This window comes from Nesoenas mayeri (assembly GCF_963082525.1).
Source record: "Nesoenas mayeri genome assembly, chromosome: 5".
Lineage (NCBI taxonomy): Eukaryota > Metazoa > Chordata > Aves > Columbiformes > Columbidae > Nesoenas > Nesoenas mayeri.
In genome coordinates, this window is record NC_137548.1 from 37,312,547 (window position 1) to 37,336,182 (window position 23,636).

General features: G+C 39.1%; 1 protein-coding gene across 5 annotated transcripts; it reads left to right on the forward strand.

Moving 5' to 3' along the window:
• The first annotated feature begins 70 nt into the window (after positions 1 to 70).
• SLC39A9 (solute carrier family 39 member 9) lies at positions 71 to 23,140 on the forward strand. Of its 5 annotated transcripts, XR_013922190.1 has the most exons (8): positions 71 to 752; positions 5,149 to 5,257; positions 11,155 to 11,346; positions 13,619 to 13,687; positions 14,863 to 14,948; positions 16,821 to 16,955; positions 18,850 to 19,367; positions 22,426 to 23,140. XR_013922190.1 is itself a non-coding variant. In XM_080345505.1 (7 exons), exons 1-7 carry the CDS (start codon positions 657 to 659, stop codon positions 19,078 to 19,080), a joined length of 918 nt encoding a protein of 305 aa, XP_080201631.1. In that variant the 5' UTR covers positions 71 to 656; the 3' UTR covers positions 19,081 to 23,140. The 5 variants fall into 5 exon arrangements, 4 of the variants coding, with proteins under 4 accessions (XP_080201631.1, XP_080201633.1, XP_080201632.1 ...); XM_080345505.1 differs by having other exon boundaries at positions 18,850 to 23,140; XM_080345507.1 differs by having other exon boundaries at positions 11,155 to 11,268; positions 13,640 to 13,687; positions 18,850 to 23,140.
• The last annotated feature ends 496 nt before the right edge of the window (positions 23,141 to 23,636 follow it).

A 23,636-nucleotide genomic window follows, 5' to 3' on the forward strand; every position in this document is an offset into this window, starting at 1 on the left:
GGGAACCGGCACTTTCTGCCGCGGCTCGCGCGAGGCGTTGGGTGGCTGGGGCGTCGCCCGCCATCTTGAAGTCGGGAACGGCGTGGGTCAACGTGAGCGAGGGTGGGACGTGTCCCGGAAGGGGAAGCGCCGGGTCTGGAGCTGCCACTTGGCCTACGAGGCAGCGGCGGGGGCGGTGGGTGAGGGCGCTGCGGTGCGCGCCGGTCCCGCAGGTTCCCCGCGCCTTCCCCCCACGGACGCGGCCCCGTCAGGCCGCCCCTCCGCGAGGAGCCGCTTCGGCGCCCGCCGTTCCTCGCCCGCCTCTCCCTGCGGGCAGCGGCGCGTAGGGGAAGGTCCCGCTGCCTCAGGTGAGGGCCGGGCCTGCCCGGGGCCAGGCCGCTCCCTCCTTCACTTCAGCCGCGCAGGTGTCACCGCGCCGGGGCTCCCTGCCCGCCCTTGCAGCGGTGCTGGGCGGCCCCGACGGGAGCGCCGCTGCCGCACGCCGGGCCCGGAGGCGCCGCCGCTGGGGGCCGAGCCGGCCGGAGCCGCTGGGCAAGACAGACATGGCTGACAGCCTCTCGTGGGAACTCGGTGTCTGCACGGGCTAAGGCGTGCGGGGCGAGGTGGAAAAGTTGCTGTTGAATTTCACTTTAAGGGACCGGAGGGAAAGCAGCGAAATGGATGACTTCCGCTCCATCTGCCTGCTGTCGCTGGCCATGCTGGTCGCCTGCTATGTGGCAGGAATTATCCCCTTGGCAGTTAATTTTTCCGAGGTAAGACAGCTTTGCCAAATTACCAGGCTGCTCGTTGGTTGCCAAGGGGGAACAGCAGAAACTGGATGGAGAGATCAACCAGGAGGGGTTAGTGCCGTCCCCTTCCAAGTGTAGCAGTGCTGTTAGGGGTGATGTTGTAACTTTTTAAGGTTTTTAAGGAACTTTCATTCAAAAGTGCATTGTAAAATTATGCTTATTTGACAATGTGTACAAAAGCCATTTAAGTGGGCCAAATTTGATCGAAGCATCTTGGCTACAGATGAAGCAAGGTAGCAGCATGTAGTGGAATGGCATTGTAGCAGCTGGACATAGTTATTCATAGATGCTTGTGTCAGAAACTTCTGATGTCAGAGATTAACTTTTATTATGCCTCAAGTTAGGGTTTCTAAAAACAAATCAGAGAGCGTTCTCAGAAAACTTAGTTTTGGTTCACAATTTTGTTCACAACTCATGCTGCTGAAAAATTAAGCTCTACCTCTTGACACAGCTTCAAGTTGCGCTTCTGTCCTGTGGAACACAAGGCACCCTTTTGGAAAAATATCTTGGATATGTAAGGTATTTTTAAAGGAAATGGAGACCTTTGTGGATTGAATGAGTTTCTAAGTGGTACAGGAGTTCAAAAATGAATGTATGTGGCTAAGAGATGATTCTTGAGGGGATTATGATTGTTACAGGCTCTGACAGTCTCCTAATATCCTCTGTTAACTGAGGGGTTTTCATCTTTCTAAGTGATAATTGTATACAGATGTGGTGTAGTGAGAGTTTAGTTTCCTCTGAGCTAGTAAGAGCTGTCTTAGAGGTTTCCTGTTTTTGCTGGGACCAGTGCTGCTTTTGGAAAGTGGAGTTCTGGAAGAGAGATGTGACTTGTTCTTGCATCAAGTCAGAGCTGATTGTCCCTGTCCTTTGGTCCCTTCATTACTAGGAGGGTTTGAGAGCAGCAGGCTCTAGACAGTGTGGAAGGAAGGGTGTTCATTTTTCTAAGAGTACAGTTCAGCTAAATTGATTATAACACTATTACAATATTCTGAAGTCTTTACATAAAGATGAGCATAGTTCTGTTTTGCCAGTGCTTTGTCTAATGCTTGGATGGTCCTTCTCTTATATGACTTCAGAGCTGTTGTCTCACTCTTCAAAACTTACTTTTGCCCTGAAGACTACAAAGGATGTTCTTGCACGTTTGCTGAGAACACTGCCTAGCCTGCTAATATTGTCTCTTGTTATTTAATTCTGCATTCCCTCCTGTATGTGCTTAATAGTTACCTGTTGTCTCTGACATTATATTCAGTGTTATTTGAAGGTAGAGTTCTTGTTCTATATTTATGTGGCTTATTTATGTAGTTGGATCAGGGGGCTCCCAACAGCTGCAGGAATACAGATCTGTTGTGGATCCAGAAGTGTAGCACTCTGCTTAAGTAATAGTCACATATCTATTAGCCTTTTGTGTGTGCAGTATTTTACCAACGGTACATAAATGTGCAGTCAAGTTTATTGTGGTATCTTAAGCTCTCGGAAATTCTTGATTCAGTTTTACTCTTGTGTTAAACAGGATATTTTAAGGATGCTTGTGTTGTGCTGGTTTTAAAGGGGAGCAGAATCTCTCTGCAGATTATCTGCAAATGCTAACTGATCCTGGAAGTGTCTAATTAGAAGTTAGAATTGTTTTGTTTAAAGTGATTGCTTGGGCCTATGCACCATGGACATGTAAAACTGAAATGACTGAACTGTGCACTCTATGGTTTTCAAAAAGTTTCATGGAAGGCCTTAGTGAGGAAAAATGTCTTCTTCCACTAACCACCTATAAAGGTTAGAAAACAAAAATGAATGCCAGATGCTGGAGAACAATAAAATTATCCATTAGCATTAATACATTTTTCTCAGATGAGTTTTTTTGTCATGGAACATATTGGTTGTATTCTGATTTCATGCTGGTTTGTCTTCTTTTAATTAGATTTGGACATTCTTGAAAGTATAAAATTTCAGTGAAGCCAGGTGTAACTAAACATTGGTGGTAAAAAGTTACAGACTGAACAGGACTTCACTTTATTTCTATGTGCAGATGTACCCTTTCAACTTAATCCTAATTGACAGTACTTTGTTGGACTGGAAACAGCACTGTACTAGCTCTTGAGACTATCTCTTCAGTTGTAGCCTAAATACAGAAAAAAAAATACATTTAAAAAAAACCAGAGTTCTTGCAATTTGAGTCTTTTGCTGGTGTAACACGTGGGTGGTGTTGACTGGGATGAGACGGCTTGCTGCTGAAAGTAGGTGTGAGCTTTTGATAGGTCCAAGTAAGATTTTCAGTGCCGTGCAGATTTAAACCAAACACTGAACAGTGGAACAGCTTACTCATCCCGTTAGTCAAACGCTGACCTCTGTCTCCAGGTCCTCAGTAGTTAATGCTGGTATTTTGGTAGCACCCAGGTTGTGCACAGAAGATTATGACGGTTCTGCTACAAAATGTGTGCTACACCATTGTGATGAGGATCTGAACTCCTATGGTTTCTACGTGTGATATGATAGAGGTTTTACAGAAATGATGAGAAACAACCTCTGCAAGTTGATACATGTTAGACTTGGTTAAATGTTTATATAACTGGATTTTCAGTACATTGCTTTCACTTCAGCCTGTCAGTGTTGTAGTCATGGAAGCAAAAGTAATAGTAAACTGTTCTCATATTGGTAAAACACAATTTAATTCAGTTTGGGAGGGGTGATCTCTCTAAGCTTTTGCCCAAAATGAGAATATAACTAGAAAGATAACCCTTACTAATAATAGCAAGTACTTATAAGCTCTTTGTGTGTGGTTTTTAATCTTCTTGTAGAAATTCTTCCTGGAATATGGACTAAACTATTCTTCTTTACTATAAAAACATTAAGTTGATGTATTGTTGTTAGAGTTTAATTGCAAATCTATTTTAGAACCTGTCTTTGCAGAGGGAAAGGGGATTATTGTTGTCTGTACCTACCTGGAGAGAGGAATACCATTTTATATTGCCCTAAATGCATTTACAGTCTTTAACTCATTTTAAAATGCTACTGGAAGGCTTAGAAATGGTTGTAAAACCAATAAACACTGGTCTGCATTTATGCATCTCCCATTTGGATTAAAAAGAAAAAAAAAGAATGACATGAAATGTGTATTAGCACCATTATTAGTTTGACAGATGCAGTTCAAACTTTCATGTGAGTAAGCCTTTTAAAATTATTTTTTATAATTCTGCTTTTGGACTTATTTTGGAAATTCAGTCCTTTCTACCATATTTTGTAGCCACCTGACAGTCTGCAAGTGCTGTGATAACTAGTTCTAAAACTTATCTGGCACCTTTGTTTTTTGTTTTGTTTTTTTTTTTGAATACACGGAACACATCGTCAGATCTTTCAAGTACATTTAAAGTATCTTACTCTTGTATTACTTTTTTATCCACAGTTTTATGTTTTTAAAGAAGGTCTGTTCTTCAATGATACCCTGTTAAACAGAAGACCATTAAAGTACAGCAGTTTTAACGACAAGCTTCTGTACAAGAGTGACTGTTTGGTTTAGAGACTGAAATAATAGTTAATCTATCATGTAACAGCCTTACAAAAACTTAATTTCTTCTGTGTCTCTAAACTACAGGTGAAAGTAGAGCTCCTGCTGCTTTTTTCTCTCTCTAAAATATTCGGTTTCTGTAGTTTTAGAACTTTTCCTAGCCCTTTTCTACATTATAGCTGCCTGAACAGTTTATACTTATACTATTTGACTAATGTATTTCTAGCTGTAGTTGCATTTGCATTATTGGTTCTCTTGTCTTTCTGTATTTGCTTTGGTAATTTAGTTTGCTTGCTTGTATTTTATTATTTTGATTGACTTTTTTTGGGAACAGGCAGTTTACCTTGTGCTGTGCCATACCTAGCAGAGATTTTTGGGAACTTTCATTTTTAAGTATGGTTCCTAGTAGGAAGAATGTATTTGAAAACAAACTCAGAATGAGGATAAAACGTAGAGTTGCACACATGCCTTTAAACTTAGGCTCTTTTAAACTTTCTTTGTCTCTGCAGGCCTTATGGTTTGAGGGCCTAAAGGGTGAATTACACCCCAGTAACCGTAGTGCCAAATATAGCAGTTGCTGCTATTTTCAAGTATGTTATGTTTCATTTCTTTGTCTGATGTTAAGAGTCGAATGGGTCATTTTTAACTTTCATTTCCTCCTTCAATTGATTGCATCAGACACTGGATATGTTCACTTTTCAGAGAGTTAATAATTAGAAATACTGGACTATGCAACTGGGAGCCTTAAATAAAAACCAGCAAGAGGTTTTACAGATCATTCTTCCTTCCTCCTGTGTTAATGAGGGAGAGTAAAGAAAGTATTTTCATTCTTAAGGATGATCCTTGCTTTGTGCTTTGTTGCAGGAGAGATTAAAGTTGGTGACTGTTCTGGGCGCTGGGCTGCTGTGTGGAACTGCCTTGGCTGTCATTGTGCCAGAAGGAGTACATGCACTTTATGAAGACATTTTGGAGGGTAAGAACCAAACCTGTATCTGTAGATGGCCTTGTTCAAGATAACTTAGGTCATGGTGTTAGGATCTACTGAGGCTTGTTTCTAGGGCTTTTAACATGAGAACCGAGGGGAGAATTTCACAGCAGCATGACACAAAGCTGGCATAGGGTCACAAAACTGCCATAGGCATGATGTTGTATGTTTATGGTGATTTGGCAGAGAAATGTGGTCAGGCTGTTGGTCATATGACTCTTGCTGAGTGATCCAGTCATTTGTGGGTCTAGGTACTGTTCACAGAACCACAGCCTTCTATGCCAGGTCATGTGTAGCATTCCTTATTCTGGGGAGAGTTAAAACTTAACTTTCACTGCAACTTCAAAGGAGGTGTAAGGATGCCTTTGGCAGACAATGAAATTGTGGGCTATTTGCTGTTGCTTTTTGTAGTTCAGATTAGTTCTCATTAAGGCAATTGCAGGAAGTGTTTTATAGATCTGTATGTACTTGCATCAGAATAATTTCCTAATTTGAAGCTGATGAACATCTTGGAATTAAGTTACCTTGATACAGTTGGCTGAAAATTACCATTCTATGGGGCTAATTCTCAGAGTAAGAGGCATTTCTTTCTTGGGTGGTAGTGTCCATTACACATAGATATCTGTGCATGTTTCCAAGTTCAAGCATCCACAGTTCTAGTCTGGTGTCACCAGTCTTCAAAACCTCATAGCCCCTAATGAATAGCTCAAAGCTAATGCTGATTATGTGTCTTGTAGGGACATGAGTGTGGGGCATATCTTATACCCAAAAGTCTTAGTAAAACTCAATTTGAGGTTATGATGTTATTTTAAATAGTCAGGACTCATTACCTCTGTTTGGAGTGCACTTTAAATCTTGATTTAGCTTAGAGTCTTGTGCTGTTACATTACCATTGCATGTATGAGATTTTTCCAGTATTGTCAGAATCAGAAATTTGTCTGAAGGTAAACAGCAACAACTTCACGGTCACAGGAGAGAGGACTATAAAGCTGAAGCTGTAGAGAACTTTGCAAGTGCCTACCGTTGTTGCTAATCTGAGACTGAGAGATAATTGTAATATTCTGCTTTTCTTGTGCTACCATTTTTTTTTCTTGTTTCTATGCTGGTTTATGTTTCTTTTTAATAATATACTTTAATTTGTACTGTTTCAGTTTCCACTAAATTTATGTTGTGGAGCTTAGATTTAAAGTAAACAGAATATAATACATAAAATCATCTTAATCAAAATTGAAAGAACTTCTGATTATGCTTTTATACTGTACTGTAATTAGTGCACTCTAATGCAGGGTGTCTCTAATGAGCTGTAGTTGTGGGTTTGCTCTCCATTCAATTTTAATTTTAAGTAGACTAATTTTTTTCTTGTAATGATATGGCTAGCAGTAAATACAATTGCTGTGAGGGTTTTTGGGTTTTTTTGTTTGTTTTTTTTTTTTCCACTGAGTGGGGCATACTGTTCATGTATGAAATCTACAGCCTACTGTTTAGAGCCATATGCTATATAACTTAGTTTAGTATGTGGATAAAAAAGGCACTTCCCATTACTGCAGTAGTAATATCAGAAGTATTTACATAAGAAAAAGTAATTTGTTGTGTGAATGAATTCACACTCAATTTCTAACTCAGAGCATCGTGACTAAAGCTACTCTATCTGTAAAGATTTTCTTTTTTTTTTTTTTTTGTATTGCAGAGGGGCAAAATTCATGGCTATTATAGATTAAATAAAAAAAAATATTTTTAATAGTTAGGATATTCAAAGTTAAGTTTAGGATTATGAGAACTCAACAGCTTTCAGTAAACTTTCTTTATAACTTCATCCTAAACCTAGAAATATGCCTAACGGAACATTGAAGTATATTCATAAAACTGGAGGAAGAAAAAAGTGAAGTATTTTCTCATAGGCCATAGAATAAATAATTTCTAATTTTGGACCTTATAGGCTGAGACCAAATAGTGTATCAGGATACAGATCATTATTTGATCACAAAGCTATGTGTGTGTAGTGAAACCTTGATTTGAGTATTACCAGCAAATCAAATTCCTTTGGCAACTTCAGTCCTTTTCTTTTTAACTGGTGAAACTACATAACCGCTGTCAGAAAGATTACCCTAGGTTACCCACTATGTTTTGCGGCTTGAAGTGATCTGAAGATTTACATTTTTAATGTATGTGGCAACAATTTTGGGTGGTCTAAAATTATTTTATTCATCTATCTTGCTCAGCAAAGATATGCTTGCAAAATCTATCAAGGACCACTAAATCTATTCTGATGTGCTTTGTCTGTAGTGATGGTGTTGTGCCAATATTTTCCTCAGTGGGATGGCTGCACAGTTGTGTCTAATCCACAAAGGTGTGTGAATACTCCAGCAAGAAATGATGTGCTAAAGTCAAGCTTTTGCTCTTAATGTCTAAAACTTCTGAAGAGTAGTTGCCAACCAAAAGACCTCCCCAAAATGATGAAAGTTTTACTTTTGTCACTTAAGCCGCAGATCTTGGGAAAGCCCTATTGTATTATATGCTCCATTTTGTGTGTTGCCATTCTTTTTCTTTTAAGGTAGGTGCATGAAAGTTGTTGCACTGTCAGTCACTTAAAAAAAAAAATTAGAATGAACTTCGAAAATGCAAGGTTGAATCAGGAGCGATAGTCTGTGCTGAATTGTAATTATTATAATCAATTTAGACTTTAATATCCTTATCTTGATTCAAGCAGAACAAATCAGCTGTTCCAAAATCAAAAAGCTTTCAAATGCTAAATGACTCCTCCAAAAGCATAGTTCGTTCTCATACTAAGAAAACTTTGCTTGCTGTTAGACCTATGTTAGACCTATGAAATAATCTAGTAAATACCCTAGTTTCTTTTATGTACTATACACTAGTCCTCTTAGTTCTCTTGCCATTGAATGTGATTAAAAAATAAATTGGTAACTTGCTTCTATGAAAGATTTTTTTTTTTATTTCTGGTGGAAAGTTCTTGCCTAATCAATGTTGTTTCTATGCAATATTGTCATCAAAGCATTGCTGTCCTGTGAAATAGCAAGAAGTACAAAATGAAACCAGGAGGGGGTTGCACATGTTATTGTTTTCAAGTCACTTTGGAAGAAGTCTTTTTCAGAAAAGAGAGAGTTCATCTGATGGATAAGGTCGAGTAAGTTATTCCAAACTTCAGGAAGAATTAAAAGGGATAGATAGGAACAAGTGATTAATACATAAGGCTCTGTTGTTTTTACACCCTCCCATCGGGTATTTATATACATTTGTAAGATTCCTCTGAGCCTTCTCCAGGCTGAACAGTCCCAGCTTTCAGCCTTTCCTCATAGGAGAGATACTCCAGTCCCATAGTCATCTCTGTGTCCCTCCAGTATGTCCATGTGTCTTTTGTAATGGGGAGTCTAGAACTGGACCCAGTGCTCCAGGTGCGTCCTCACCAGTGTTGAGTACAGTGCAAGGATCACTGCCCTTGACCTGCTGGCAGTGCTCTTCTGAGCACAGCACAGGGCTTGCATGATTTTGTTGGGTTTTTTTTGGGTTTTGTTTTGCCAGAGAGCACACTGCTGGCTCCTAGAATCATAAAATCATTTTGATTGGAAAAGACCTTTAAGATCATGGTAAACTTTGTGTCCACAAGGACCACAAGGTCCTTTCTGCAAAGCTGCTTTTCTGATTGTTGGCCCCCAGTGTACCGGTATCTGGAGTTATTCCTCCCCAAGTGCAGATCTTAAAATCAAGTCAGATCTTAAGAGAAAATATAGTTCCTCATCAAGCATTTGAATATAACAGAGTCCTCTTCATGTTCTTGGGTTATACTGTAGTGTTAAGTGTTGCTTTGTGAGGAAGTGGAAATTCATGTGTGACTTGCTTCTTTATATTGGACTGTGATTGGTATTTTCTCTAGGGCACTGGGGCTTTGCAAATCAGTTCTGGTTTTTATTCAAAAAACAAATTTCTCTTGAGTTCCCATGTTCCAGCAGGAACGTTGTTTGTACAAGTAACTGTTCTGTAAGCCTAGGGGAGAGACATGAGATTTTATGAAAATAATTACAATTAGAGATTGTGATACCATCATTTGGTCTAGCACAGAAACATAGAAGCAGCAGCATTTTCTTAGTAGAACATTAAAGAGATTTACTAATGTTAATTGAAGCTGCCAAATGTGGTTGTAAGCATGGACCATATACTGAATGGTAGGTAGTTCAGGGCCTCGGAGTATAGCATGCAACTCAGACACCTGACTTGGCTTGAGGTAGGAGATGTAGATTTACTGTGTCTGTTCTCCCACTGGAAACATGTGAGTATACTGTGTGTAAAGCACCTTACCTGCTGTGCAAGTACAACTGTTTATAATAATAAATACGCCAAGGAGCATTAAATGCCTCTTTTGCATCACACAAAGGGCTTTCTAGCCTGTCTTGTCTCTGCCAGAGGCCGTAAGGGGAAATATTAAAAAAAAAAAAATCTTATTCAGGTGAGCAGAGTCTGAAACCAAGAGATTAGATGTTTACTGTGCTCTACATGGTAGCTGGGAACTTAATTGAAAATTCCCTATTCCTGATCTTTGCTTGTACATTTCTAACAGTATTTCTGTATGCTGTTGGCAGAAGGCAGCTTAGAGGTGAGTCTTCGCTAGTATCAGCTGGAAACAATACCTAGAATTTTGCTAAAAACCAGCTCTATTCAGTCTCTTTTACATAAATGTACTAAGGCAACTCTTGCCAGTCTTTGGTGAAAAAGTTATGTACTTTTGGACACTGTTTGTTCTCTGTGTCAGATGGGATTGCAGAAGTAATAATTTCCTGTGGTCATGAGCAAGGTTAGAGGATCTCATGGATCAATTTAGGGAGCTGCTAGGCTGAAGACTACTGGAAATGTTAAATACACGTGCTGGAAAAGCCTTCTTTCTCTTCAAGCCTGTGTAAATTCAAAGCAAGACTGTAATTTCTGTTGAAATGGGTGGGAATTTTGTGCATGGTGAGTATTTGCTTGTGATAAAGATAAAAGGCAACCTGTAAAAGTTGGTAAAGCTTTTACATCTTTGGTTTCTAAAATCATTGTAGGTAGACACATTTATTACTTACTAACCTATGAAATATTTGAAAATGTTTTTAAATTATGAAGTGTGCAGCAAATAAAGCATTTTATACTATGGAAACTTAACTAAAAACCTGTCCAGCTGTCTTCCTTCTTCTTGCAGTTTTAGAGTCATTCCAAGCTCATCTAATTTCAGGGTAGCTCAGTGAGACAAAGTAAAAGTTTTGTGGTAGTTATGGAATTAAAGCTTGTGTAAGGAAAGGGAACAACCACAAAACATTCAACCACAGGGCTTGGACTTTGGGTTTCTAGGATGGTACTGACATTTATAGGGCCATGTGATGACTTGACTATTGTTCTAGTCTTTATCAATGGAATATATAAATTCTATATTGTTTAACTAGACACTGATGCTTTGAGATACAAACTTCATCTTCTTAGAGATTAAATTAGATCTCTTAGTAAATGGAACCTATTTGATCTCATCCTGTATTTTTGCATTTCAATGACAATTAGGACTCAACTGCTTGACAGTATCTTTGAATACTGACACACCTGGCAACTTAAATTAAAAAAGGAATTATTCAGCAATGTTTATCAATCAATTTGTATTTAAAATGTAGCATTTAAATGAAGTAGCCTGGCTTATCAAGTGTTAATGCTTTCTTTACTTTTCCGTGCTGAAAATGTGTGGGGTGAGGCCAACCACACAAATGCATGCTTCCCTAAGTAAATGGTCTAAGACTGATCTTAGACCTGTATTGTCCAAGAAAGTGTGAGCAATACCTTCAGCATAGGAGGAGAAAAGTGACCATGCCATGTTCAGTCCCCTGTCTCCTAATCCGTTTGCTTGCCTGCCACAGGGAAGCATCACCCAGCGAGCGAGATGCAGCGTGTGATTGAGTCTGAGAAGGCAGCGGAAATCCCAGCTGTCCATGAGTATGGCCATGACCATTCCAGATTGCACGCCTACATCGGTGTGTCCCTTGTCCTTGGCTTTGTCTTCATGCTGTTGGTGGATCAGATTGGCAGCTCTCATGTGCACTCTACAGATGGTAAGTAAAGATTCACTTAAATTAGACTTGCTAATTTGTTTTAATTAACACATTGGAATTTTTTTGAAGGCTACTGAGACTCAATTTTACCAGTTGTGCAGAGTTTCAGTAGGTGCTTTACAAACGTAAGCGAGGTCTGTGTGGAATGTTCTTGCTGGAAATTTGTCCTGGAATTCAGCATAATTTAAGAGCTTGCTTCTCTAACATGAAATCACTGTACAAGCACGTATGGTGTGGGGGGGGAGGGTGACTTGACACTTGAGTTATTGTCTGTTTTACAGTATCACCCATAGGGGATTTCTTTGGCTTTCCAAAAAACTTCAGGTTAGTCTTATCTTTGTTTACTTTTCCTACTTAATTGTCATACATGTAGGTAAAATTTGCAAAGAACATAAAGTTCTCTTAAGTAGGGCTGCAGAAATGACTAGATTTGAGCTCTGGTCCTTTACTGTAACTGCACAGTTGGATTCCCACACGGGCCTCAAGTCTCACTTTCTTCATATACTTCCTGCTTAGTCCAAAAACTTCTCAACTTCATTGCAAGACTCTCAAAATGCCTACAGTTGCTTTGTTTCCTGCTTGTGTCAGGCCCTCAAAAGTTAAGGAATTGATCTTGAAAAAGGAGTAGAACACACACATAATGTGTTCTGGGTGGATCTGGCTGTTTAGATACTTGTGTGTGGGGACAGATGGGAGGCCGGTGCACGGGCTGTGTCACCTTTGTGTTCCTGGAGAAGAAATGGAGCTTTTCAAAGGAAACAGGGGCAGTGAGAATGACAAGGGGATGCAGGTGAACAACATTCAGGAAAATCTTTGTTTTGTACAGGTTATGACCCTTTCATGTGTCTCTGATCAGAGCAAATACCAGGAGAAAATTGGTTATGATCTGCATTACAGATACACACTATAAAATAGAATATTAAATAAAGTTTTATCTAGTCTGTACCTCTGTCACAGGAAATGTAGTAGTGTTTTTTGTAACGTTCTTTAAAGCTACTGAAGAAAAACATTTTTATTCTTTGAATAAATATCTGGTAGTTTTGTTATCTCCTAAATGGCTAGATTTTACTTTTGTCTAAACTAGCAAAATTCTGTAGACCAGAATGGTGATATGAAATTAAATGTGAACTCTCTCTTTGAACAATTTTAGTTCTGGTCAATTCAAAACCAATTTAATGGAAATATTATTTGTGAATTTCTCCTATTTGACACAAGTATACTATCACTGTCATCCAAATGCAGCTTATGCAATTGCTCAGATAGGTTCCCCTTGATTCAGGAGGTCAATCTGACCAAAGAGAATACATCAGTTTTTAACCAGCTCACTTTGCTGACCTGATTCACTGGGCAACTATGTGGATGCCTGGGCATGAAGAGAGGGGCTGGAGGGCAGGGGAACAGGCAGGAGGAGAGGAGCAGGACTGGACTTTCTGTATTGGTGGCCCTGGGTAAGTGTGCTTACAGTCAGCTTACTGACCACAGGTATAACTAAACAGCTGTTCAGCTGTTTGGAATTAAACAGTTGAGTAATAACATGTTTGTCTGCTTGTGCAGGACTTATCTCCCTGTCCTTTGCAGTAATTCTGAGTAACAGTTTCATTGCTGGTTGCATGGTGGTGGTGGTTGCCCTGTTGAGCTGTGTAGTGCGCAAACCTGTAAAAGTCCTCAGAGGGGCTGTCAAACAATTGGAGTCAAAACACTGGATCTCAGGCAGTACTGGCTGCATTTCTCTTCCGTAGTGCATAATGTTGAAGGGGCATCTTTACTACTGGTGCCATGATGAGTAGAATTTATTGCTTACTGGGTGTTTCCAGAGAATCGGTGCAATAGAAACTGCCTTAGACTATCACCTGAAGGAGAACACCAACATTGGGCTATGTGGGGAAAAATAATCTTGACTTTCGGAGTAGTTCTGGATTCTGGGGATGCAAAACTATCTTTTTCTTCCCCTTGGTAGCACGGAAGTTTAACATTTGGTTTCAAGAGGTTAAGAGAAACAACTGCTTCTGCCTGTATCAATGTTCCTGTAAATTGCAAAGAATTGTCTGTGATTCTGCCACTTGTAGGTTGGCAGAACTTCGGGTGATTTGAAGGTGTTGGGTATCAGACTACTTTAAAGTAAATCTAATGCAGAAATCTGAGACCTGATACTTTTTGAAGATAACGGCCTAAGCAGCTGGTAGAGACATGTGCAGTGATACTTAAAAATTTTCTTCCAGCATAATTTATGTATTTGTTCTCTTTATCCTAAATTGCCTCATGACTATTTCAGATCCAGAAGCTGCAAGATCAGGCAACTCCAAAATCACCACAACACTGGGACTAGTAGTCCATGCTGCAGGTAATGTGGGACCTGTTGTTAGCACCTGACAAGGACTTTGGCTGCTGTGTTGCCCGACTTTAGATGTGATAGAAACACTTGGGTTTTGTTCTTGAAGGCGGCATTTTATTAAAACAAAACAAAACAAAAAAACCGAAAACAAAACAAAAAAAAGGCAGGATCGGGAGAACTAGGGATCTTCCCCATAACCTAGTGGAAAAACTTACTACAGTGCTCAGAATGTTCTGTGGAATTTTATTTGGGTACAGGATTTTCACTCCTTTATTTTTCCCATCTGAAAAGTTGCCTGATGCTCACTCTCTGCCTCTTCAATTCCTTTGCTGGCTGCTTTAGCTACTAAATTTTAGTACATCCTAACATGTTTCATGAGTAGTATGAAACACCTTTGGGTTTCCTTGTCAGTTGACCTTATAAATATAAAGTTTTTAAAAAATGTATCTTGTGGAAAAAAGTATGTTATAGGGTGGAGCACAAAGATTTGACTGAAGCACATTTGAGCTGACCTGCAAGGACAGAAAAAGTTATGCATGTGTTGCAGTCAATCCATGTTCTTGTTGTAATTCTTTGCTGTATAAGTATGGTATAAATATGATGCTTTTTAATCTCTCCTGGTCAAAGTTTTTGTCTAGATAAGTCATAAGATGTTGAATGGAAAGATATTCCTTCATTAAACAAGGTGTCTATACATTAGGATTAATATAATATCCATTTCCTATTTCATATATATAATATATTAATATTAAACGATAAAATTATATTTGAAAATTCATTTGCAGGGTAATAATTAAAACTTTTAATGTTTAGAAGCTAAAGCAGATTTTTTAAAATTTAGACAAGGAAGCCACTTTGCTACAGAAAACTAAAATAACTAAACTTGTTACCTGGTTCTGATTTGTCGAAAGTGTGTCAGTACTGAGTAGATTCTCAGTTTGGTTTTTATGGTCTTGGGGAAATATGAGACAGCTCCTGTTGAGGGTTGTCTGAAATCCTGAAACTGGTGTGGCTGAAGGAACAAAGGGGAATGAACCACGTGTTAGGCTGGTATTGTTAATGGCATTTTGAGTAGCACGACTTATCAAATCAGCATGTTTTGTGCTTTCAGCCGTTGAGGGGGGTGATGGGAAAGCTGAAACTGATGTGGAGGAATAATCCATGATTTTGTGCTCCTGTTTCAGCTGATGGTGTTGCATTGGGTGCAGCAGCTTCTACTTCTCAGACTAGTGTCCAGTTGATAGTGTTTGTTGCGATTATGTTGCACAAGGTAAGTCATCGTCCAAAAAATCTTATTTTTCTTTAAAAGACTCTTAACATCTTCAGTAATTTCTGTATGCTTTAAGTTTCCCTAGTGATGTAAACTGGAAATCTGTAACACCATTGAAATTAACAGTTTAGCAGTATAGCTTCAATGGTATGATGTGCGACAGAGCAGCAGTTGATGGATGCTAAGTCTGAATGGGGTACACATGAGAGAGAATTTTGGCTGCCTACCTTGTTGCAATGGTTGGGAAAAGTCTCTTAAAAGTAGGGAGAGAAGAAGGGTGAGAAGCTTGTGAAGAAATGTGACAGCTTCACACTGACTTTTTCTGAAGCTAGTGTGGTGGTGTGGGACTTTTTTTTGAAAAACAAAAACCCCCAAGATTCTTACTGCTGTAAGAGATGTATTCAGAGAAGTTCTAGGGGGTGAAGCACAGAAGTATGTACTAGTATATTCAGGGATGAGAAGCAGTTTTATGCTGATTATAACAGCATTTTGGTTCTGTGATGTATTAATAAAATAGGGATATTTGTTGTAAAGGGTTAGCCTTTTGAAACCACTTAATATCAAAGTACTAAATTACAACTTCTGGTTACCTCTATTGTAGTAACTTCAACATCAGTCATGTGCCATTTCTGCAGGAAAATATTTTCAATGTTTTTCTGATGGTAACAAGCAAACAATAGGAAGATCTTTTTTCCTTAATGTTTGTGCAAAGGTATCCATTAGCTAAATGTGTGCAGATGCATATTTGACATATAGTAGCACATGCATATATTACCATAATTAGACAGACATTAATCCAGAATCTTGCTTTTGTAATTGCATGTTGAAAATGTTAGGAAATCCAGATCTAGCATGTCTTTTTCCCTGTTCATACAATAAATTGTGGTTTACATAACTCTCTTCAAAGGTGTCAAAGTCAATGTTGCATCTTGCTGTGAATTTTAGTTTATGGCTATTACCAAGTGAAACTTGCTTTTTATTATTCTTAATGTTCAAATTAACTGACTTCTGAAGTTTTACTAATTTCTCCTATGAAAGACTATCAAGAAATATTTGGTATTGAAAGAGAAATTTGTTTCTTCTTTGGTGTCTTATTTTTCTGGTGTTCTGATACTGATTGATGCTCTTGTCTTATCTTGTTTCCTACAATCATGGTTTCCTTCTTCTAGGTTAAAAAAAAAAAGATTCTGTGTATAGAAAATATTCAATATATTTTAGTTTATATCTTATCTTAAAAATGTCAGGGTAGACTACTATTGTCTTTATGCAAGCGAAAATATAGTAAACTCCTTGAGTAGTGGAACAGCAATGACTAGTGGAGAAGAGACTGGATGCCAGCAGAGGGAGAAGGAAGTATTTGTTTGCTTCCCAGTGGGAACAGAAAGGAAACTGAATGATGAACTAATTAAAAGAACTTTTAAGTCTTTGTTCATGTGAAGGCTGACAATTACCTTTCTTTGGGAATTTTTTTCCCCCTCCATGTTCATTGTAGAATTTTTCTGCTGTAAATAAATAAACCATCCATCTAATGATGCATAGTAGTATCTGGATGAAAAAGAAATTACATAAGTTAATGAAGATTTAGGGATTATACCAATGACTTATGTCAGAGTAAGCATTTTAGTATTTATAATGACTACACAAATATTTTTACTCTGATAGCCAGAACATGGGTTTCCATGAGGTACTGTTATTAAGGTAGGGCAGTCTGCGGAATTCTGTTGATTTGGGGTAACTGTGGCATACTCATACTCTCCTTGAATTTCTTCCAATTCAATTAATTTCAGTGTAGTATGTCGTATTGCAACTTCATCTCAGATTTCAGGAGATTTTAGAAGGCATTGTATTACCAGTGAATATTGTTTTTTGCAGGCACCAGCTGCCTTTGGCCTGGTTTCCTTCCTGATGCATGCTGGGTTGGAACGGAATCGAATTAGGAAACACTTGCTGGTCTTTGCGTTGGCAGCACCTGTTATGTCCATGGTGACATACTTAGGGCTGAGCAAGGTAGGTCTGCAGTTTTGTTCTGCCCAAAATGTAGCTTAGTGGTGGGGTTTGGGGCAAAGAATATCATAAGAGGTTCATGAAACATAATTCCAAACTGCTTGAAAAAATTAGTAGAATGGAGATAAAAACAAAACCAAAACAAACAAAAATCCCAACCAAAACAAACAAAAAAAAGGCAACAAAACCAAATGGATTAAAAGGTAACTATATGAATGTGTGAAACAAAAAATAACCCATGCTTTCCATCAGAACCAGTGATACAACTCCACTATAGAGTTTTGTATAGCTTTATTTAGAAGGTTCTTTGCTGTCTTTTTTCTGCTGTTCCCCACTGAGAACTTAACAGTTTACTCATATACCAGCTTTTATCTGATGACTGTATAACTGAGTAATTTTCAGTGTTGCTGTGTGCATTCTGACTTTAATATGCAGGTAGAAAATAATCTTTAGTAGTTTCCCCCACCACCCCAGAATCAGTCCTATGTGTTCGAAGTCCATTTCACACTGTGTCAGAAGTTGAATCCTCAGCGAGAACAACCTCTTTTGCTTCTCATACTCCTTAAAGTGTACTCTTGTCTTGAGTCTATACTGCAAATGGCCACTATGCATAATTGTATTATCTCTATCCAAATTAAATGTTTCTGCTTCTCAGAGCATTTCCTATGACACTCCTGTGTTTCTAACTGCTGTGGGCCATGCTGGTGACAGACTATGGTGTTGTTTTGTAAAGAATTTTAACATGATTTCATGAAACTCTATGAGAGTAAAGATGAAGTAAATCACCTGGGCTAATCCCTTTACTTTCTGGAAAGGAGTTATATTTGATATTGCAGTACAGGACACTGCAGAAAAGGTGGGGTTTGTAAACAGATATAAGAATGCTGTTTGAGCATTCTTTTGATGTAGACTCACGTGAGTGAGATGTAGACTCACGTGAGTGAGATGTAGACTCACGTGAGTGAGATGTAGACTCACGTGAGTGAGATGTAGACTCACGTGAGTGAGATGTAGACTCACGAAGAGCTGGTTTTACGTTTTGCACTTCAGAAAGAACAGAATAGATAAGCCAGAAGGGCTGTCATGGTGGTTGTGTAGTTCCAGAGCACAAGGTGTATCTCTGTTCTTTGGAAAACTAATCTGAGAGTATACCAGAGAACTAACATCACACTTGAGCTGGAAATGGTTCAGGAACCATTTTGAAACTGATACAAGTGTGTTTGCATTTGATTACATTGAATGATGTGTAGTATAATATGATCTTGATCCTAGTATGAGTGTGAAGAGGTGCACAGTTTTGATGCAGAAGATGAATTTCCTTATGAAGTTTGCATGGAAATTCTGGAACAGTTTTCCATGTTTACTTGTACATACAAATGAAATATTGAAAGAGTGATGATTTTGGACTTAAATCTAGCAAATCTTCTCTGACCAGCAGGCCACCAGATATTTAAAGGCTAACATCTACTTGTTTAGAAAAAGGAAAAAAAAAGTCAGTCTTGAATGTCCTTCCTAAAATTCGTGGCTTTGCAATATGAATTTTATTTTGTTGCAAAGCACATTTTGTCATTTTGCCATTTGGAAGTTGCTGTGACATCATCAAACAGGATGCTTCTGCACAGACTGTGACTTTTCTTCTGTAAGGGTTCCTAGAAGTCTGAAGTGAACTAAGTAGGATGAGATATGTCTTTCTGCCCCTACATCAACTTCAGAATGCTGGTTGTTACGCGGAAAGTGCAAAACACAAACCAACTCATTAAACTATTGTCATTGTGAGAGAACAAGAGTTGGCAGAAATCCATCTGTGTCTGGACACTTACAGAATTTCTTTTAGTATTGGTTAAAGGGCTTCTGCTTATTCTGGTTTTTTTTGTCTTTTTTTTTTTCTCAATTTCAGAGCAGCAAAGAAGCCCTCTCAGAAGTCAATGCCACCGGAGTTGCTATGCTGTTTTCTGCTGGGACTTTTCTTTATGTTGCCACAGTTCATGTCCTCCCAGAAGTAGGAGGAATTGCTCATAGCCACAAACCTGAATCAACTGGAGGAAAAGGACTCAGTCGCCTGGAGGTGGCAGCCCTAGTAATAGGGTGCCTTATTCCTCTTGTTTTGTCCATTGGACACCATCACTAAACGCTCGAATTTCACGGTTCTCCTCCTTGATCTGACGTGAGCAGTAAATGTCAGCTGCTCCCTTTATCATTGTCTCTTACTCATCATCCATCCCATCCACTTTATGGAGTTCAGAGGGAACATTGATTGCAAAATGAGGAATACTGGGAAAGTTTTTAGTGTAGCAACATGTACTTTGGCAGCCGGACATAAATTCTGTATAACTTTTGTTTCTGAAGACATTTGCTATTTTAATTGTTACTTCTGGCCCTATTCTCAGGGAAGATGGAATTTGGAGTTTAAGAAAGGTGAGCGGGGAAGAACCTAGCGACTCGTCATGGAATTGCGATCACCAAAGTATCCAGCAATTCAACTTTCATAGCTGAGAGCAAAGACAAAGGATGGCTGCCTCGTGAGAGGCTGAAGTCTTACTAATGAAGAAGGGGGCTCTCCCCCAATCAGTTCTGTGTTGTCCTGACAGTGCGACTGGTCCTTGTAATGTTTGTCACTTATTGTATTGAAAAACGGTCTACACTTGGAATTCTGGACAACACTGTTCTTGTCACAGAAGTGTCACTGATAGGAAAGAGGTGAGGTAAACAAAGTGTAGGATTAGAGTAGGAAATCAGCTGGTTAAGAAAGTGCAAATGATTTTTGCAGTGTCTTCCTTTATTTAAGACAAAGGATAGAAGCAAGGAGAATATTGTTTTGATTGTTTGTATGCAATTGTTAATACATTTTGAAAAGGCAGTATTTCTTGGGAGTTGGTCTTCAGCCGAGTCAATGAAACACAGGCACCAAAAATTTTAGCAGAAATTAAGGATTGGGTACTGTGATTATACTCCTGCTACTGTTGAGAGAGAGATCCATAGTGTCCTTCAAAAACGAGCAGTTCTGGGCTCTGAGGAGTAGAAATCTGATGGAGACAGCTGCACCAGAGAACTTCACTAGCTCATTTTCAGAAGTGAACTGCTGAAATTGGTGGTGGTGTGGTTTTGGTTTTTTTTCATTAATTGAAAGTTATTAAGGCTAACAAAACTGATGTTTAGTTAAATATATGCTGTAGATAGAGTACAAGGTGTTTCTAAAGCAGTTCTAAACAAAAAAAACCCCAACAAACACAAAACCAAACTGGTTAGACATTTTGCTTTTCCTTTGGGAATTGTGCATTCGCCTGTTACTGATAAGTGTTTGTTTTGGTGAATCTGCGGGAGGACTCACTGCCAAGTGCTGATGTCTCATTGCAGAAGAGTGATTAAAGATCCCTCCCTTTCCAAGGAACAGCCTTTTCCTGTCAGGCACCATTTCTCTTATGCAAAACATACTCTAATAACTGTAGTGCATTGAAAAGTCAGGAATGTTTGATGTGCACAGACTGAACGTGAAATTCTTTCTTTAGGGGGAAACTTTTTAATGCCGTACCCTTTTTAAGCTATACTCTGTCTGCACTTTTAAAATATGATATTGCCAAATATATTTTTCTTTTGATTTTTTTTTTTTTTTTTTATTTTTATGGCTTGAAATATCTTCTTAACTGAAGTGCTTCTTGTTTCTATTTGAATGAGTGTGTTTTGTTTTTCATGACATTTGTTACTTATACTACACAGGCGATTGTGCCTCTTAACTTCTTCACATATTTGTCATTGTCCTGTTTGTCTACTAGTTTACCAATGAGTATGGCCTGGCTATTGGACTGGTGATTGCTTTGTCTGTTGGCTTTGTAACAATACAGGTGTATCCCAAGACTGAACCTAGTCTTGATCCCCAGGAGCATTTGTTCATGTGTGTGTTTTATTGTATAACAGGCGAATTAAAACAAATCAGTGCAAAATTATTAGAAATCCACTTTTCCCACGAGGCAGTATTTTCACATGTAGTTAGTGTTTCAGGCATAAACAAGCATTTTTGACATTAGACCTTCAAAAGTTAGTTCTGTTCTGAAAAGCCACTGCAAAATTAGTGGCATGGATGAGGTCCTCTCCTGCATATTGTTACTTTTTGGTTTTTTTACAACATACATAGGCAACTATGAAGTTACCTGTTTAAAACATTCAGTGATACAGGTTGTTGACAGATGAGAATGATACGCAGGGATGTTTACACCAGAGTTCCCAGTGTTCTTCCTGATTGCCCCCAATTACATTCTTCTTTGATAATTTCACTGCTTTACCTTGCTTAATCTTTCCACATAAATGATTTGTTACCCAAAACTCGAGAGTTCATGGGGTCTGCAGCAGAAGAAGGAGATTGGTTGTTTCGTAAAACAGTTGGGTTTTTTCGTTGAATTGTCACCTGTTACTTGCTTGTCCACCCCACCTCCCCAGGTCAGCTGGCGTCTGGACTGTGTTCTGCCGCAGCCTCCTGAGTGTAACAACTGCAGCAGTTTAGGGAGGCATCGAGGTCAGGTCATATTTCACCCATTGTATTCTAGTGTTTGGAGCATGTGGATCGTACCTTCTCATATGGATGGTTGTGCATTGATGAGGAGGTGGCAACCAGCCTTGTCACTGCTGACAGAACCTCTGCTGAGAGGTCTTGTTGTCTTTCTTTTCTCCTGTCCCTCAGATCATGTTTGCAGTTTGTGAGGCAGCCACCAAAATGGTAATACTTAGTTTATTGGTGCAGGAACTATAGATGCCAAGTTACAGCAGCAGGTGAGGGACTTTAAATAAAAACATTGGCAGCTTAAAATTGGTACCAAAATTCTGATAACATATACTTGTCATTTTGGCACTTGCTTAAGTGATAGAAGACTTCTGTGTTTTGGTTGTTTGGTTTGTTATAAGTAATGACAGCATTTTCTTTTGGCTGCCTCTGTTATATCTGTGTTGAACTATTATTTTCAGTTCTGTAGCTGAAACTGCAGTAACTAAGAAAGCTTTTGGTTATGTGAGAAGGAGAATATAGTTATTTTCTTGAGGGAGAATATTTTAGTGAGCTAAATAAAATGGTCCATTTTATAATATCTCCTTTTTTTAACCTATCTCCCCATCTGTCACAGTAAATCCAAGCACTGCATGTAGTCAGGGCCATCTGGTATCATTTTCTACTCCTCAGGGGACCTTGGTGCAAACAAATTCCTCTTGCTCTTTCTGTAACAGCCATCTCTGCCTCTGTTCTCCTGTGAGGTAGGTGGCAGCAGGTCTAGTAGGTAATTAACCAAGTGCCAGGCACTTTCCTTCTATAAACCCCTCTAGGAGATCCATAATCTTCTCATCAGCTGCTTTTTCAGTTAATGATTTCTTAATTGGCAATAGGAATTGGACTAAGCCCATTTCTGTTGATCCCAGTGCGTTCAGGTACTTTCCCTACTGTTTAATTCTTTTATTGTTCCTTATATAAAGAAGGGAAATATTTCTTTTTCAGCACCTGGTGTTAGCTGTGGAAGCTGCACTGACCTTAACTTGAGGAGGGCAGAGCTGTCCCACCAAGATAGGAATGTTTGATAGCTATGGCATGTCAGATGGCCGGGTGTTAAACAGAGAAACTCACTGTTGACTTCAGTCCTCCTGGAAATGGTTCTGTGTCTGAAAGGATCATGTTATCCAAGAGACCCAGGAAAACTACTGTGCTTATTCAGGAACTAGTTCAGAGTCTTCAAGAAACTTTTGACAGTAGCAGATGTGTCTGTGTGGTATCAGCTCTATGCAGAATAAGAGAGATGCTGTGGGGTAAATGCTGCTGCTGCTCCCTTCTCGACCTGGGAAGAAGAGGAGGTCAGTGTCTTTGTGTTCTTTTGGGGGTGGAAGGAGGAAGAGTGGTTGTGGGATGGGGAGAACGTTTATGATGTATTTCAGATTCTTCATGATGAATTTCAGATTCCTGTTCACCTCGATCTTCTTTTAAAAATAAAATAAATATATTTTTTTTTCTTACTGTCCTTTTATTACATCTCTTAGCAGCCTTGGCTTTCCAAGGAAAAACATTGCGTGGTCATTTCTGTTTACCTGACTCTCATGTATGGAACTGTAATTTCGTCTCTTTTCCAAACCATTTGTACACAAAATCATTCCATGAATGGCTGCCTTATAATTTTTCCACTTAAATTGTGAATGGTTAAAATAATGTTGCTGTTTTCAATTTTGTTTTATTATATTAAATTTTTACTAGGTGCGGTGCTTTGGAGTTGGCTTGTCATTTACTGCATGGGGTTTTGTGACAGCTCTGACAAAGAAATCCTGTTCTTAAATGGGATGCAAGCGGTGCAGACAGTACATTTTATTTTTTTATGTATGTGCTGCTTTTCTTGGTGACGTCTGAGCACCTCCTGGAAACATGAAGTGTGAAACTGCTTGTTGGGAGGCAGTCTAGCAGGTTAATTTGAACATGGGTATGAATGAGTTTACAGGTAAATGCAGAAGGGATTTGACAGCTCTGCTGGAGAAGAGGGGTTTGACAACTGTCTCCCACAGAGTGTTTAGGAGCTGGCATTGCCCTGAGGCTCTCTCTTGCACATCTCACTCCCAGGGCCATCTCTGAAGCTTTACAAGGCAGAGACCTCTTTGGAGGGCCTTGGGATTACTCCAGGCCACAGTTAAAAGGCTGGAGGACACATTTGGGCTAAAGAAAATGGAGAG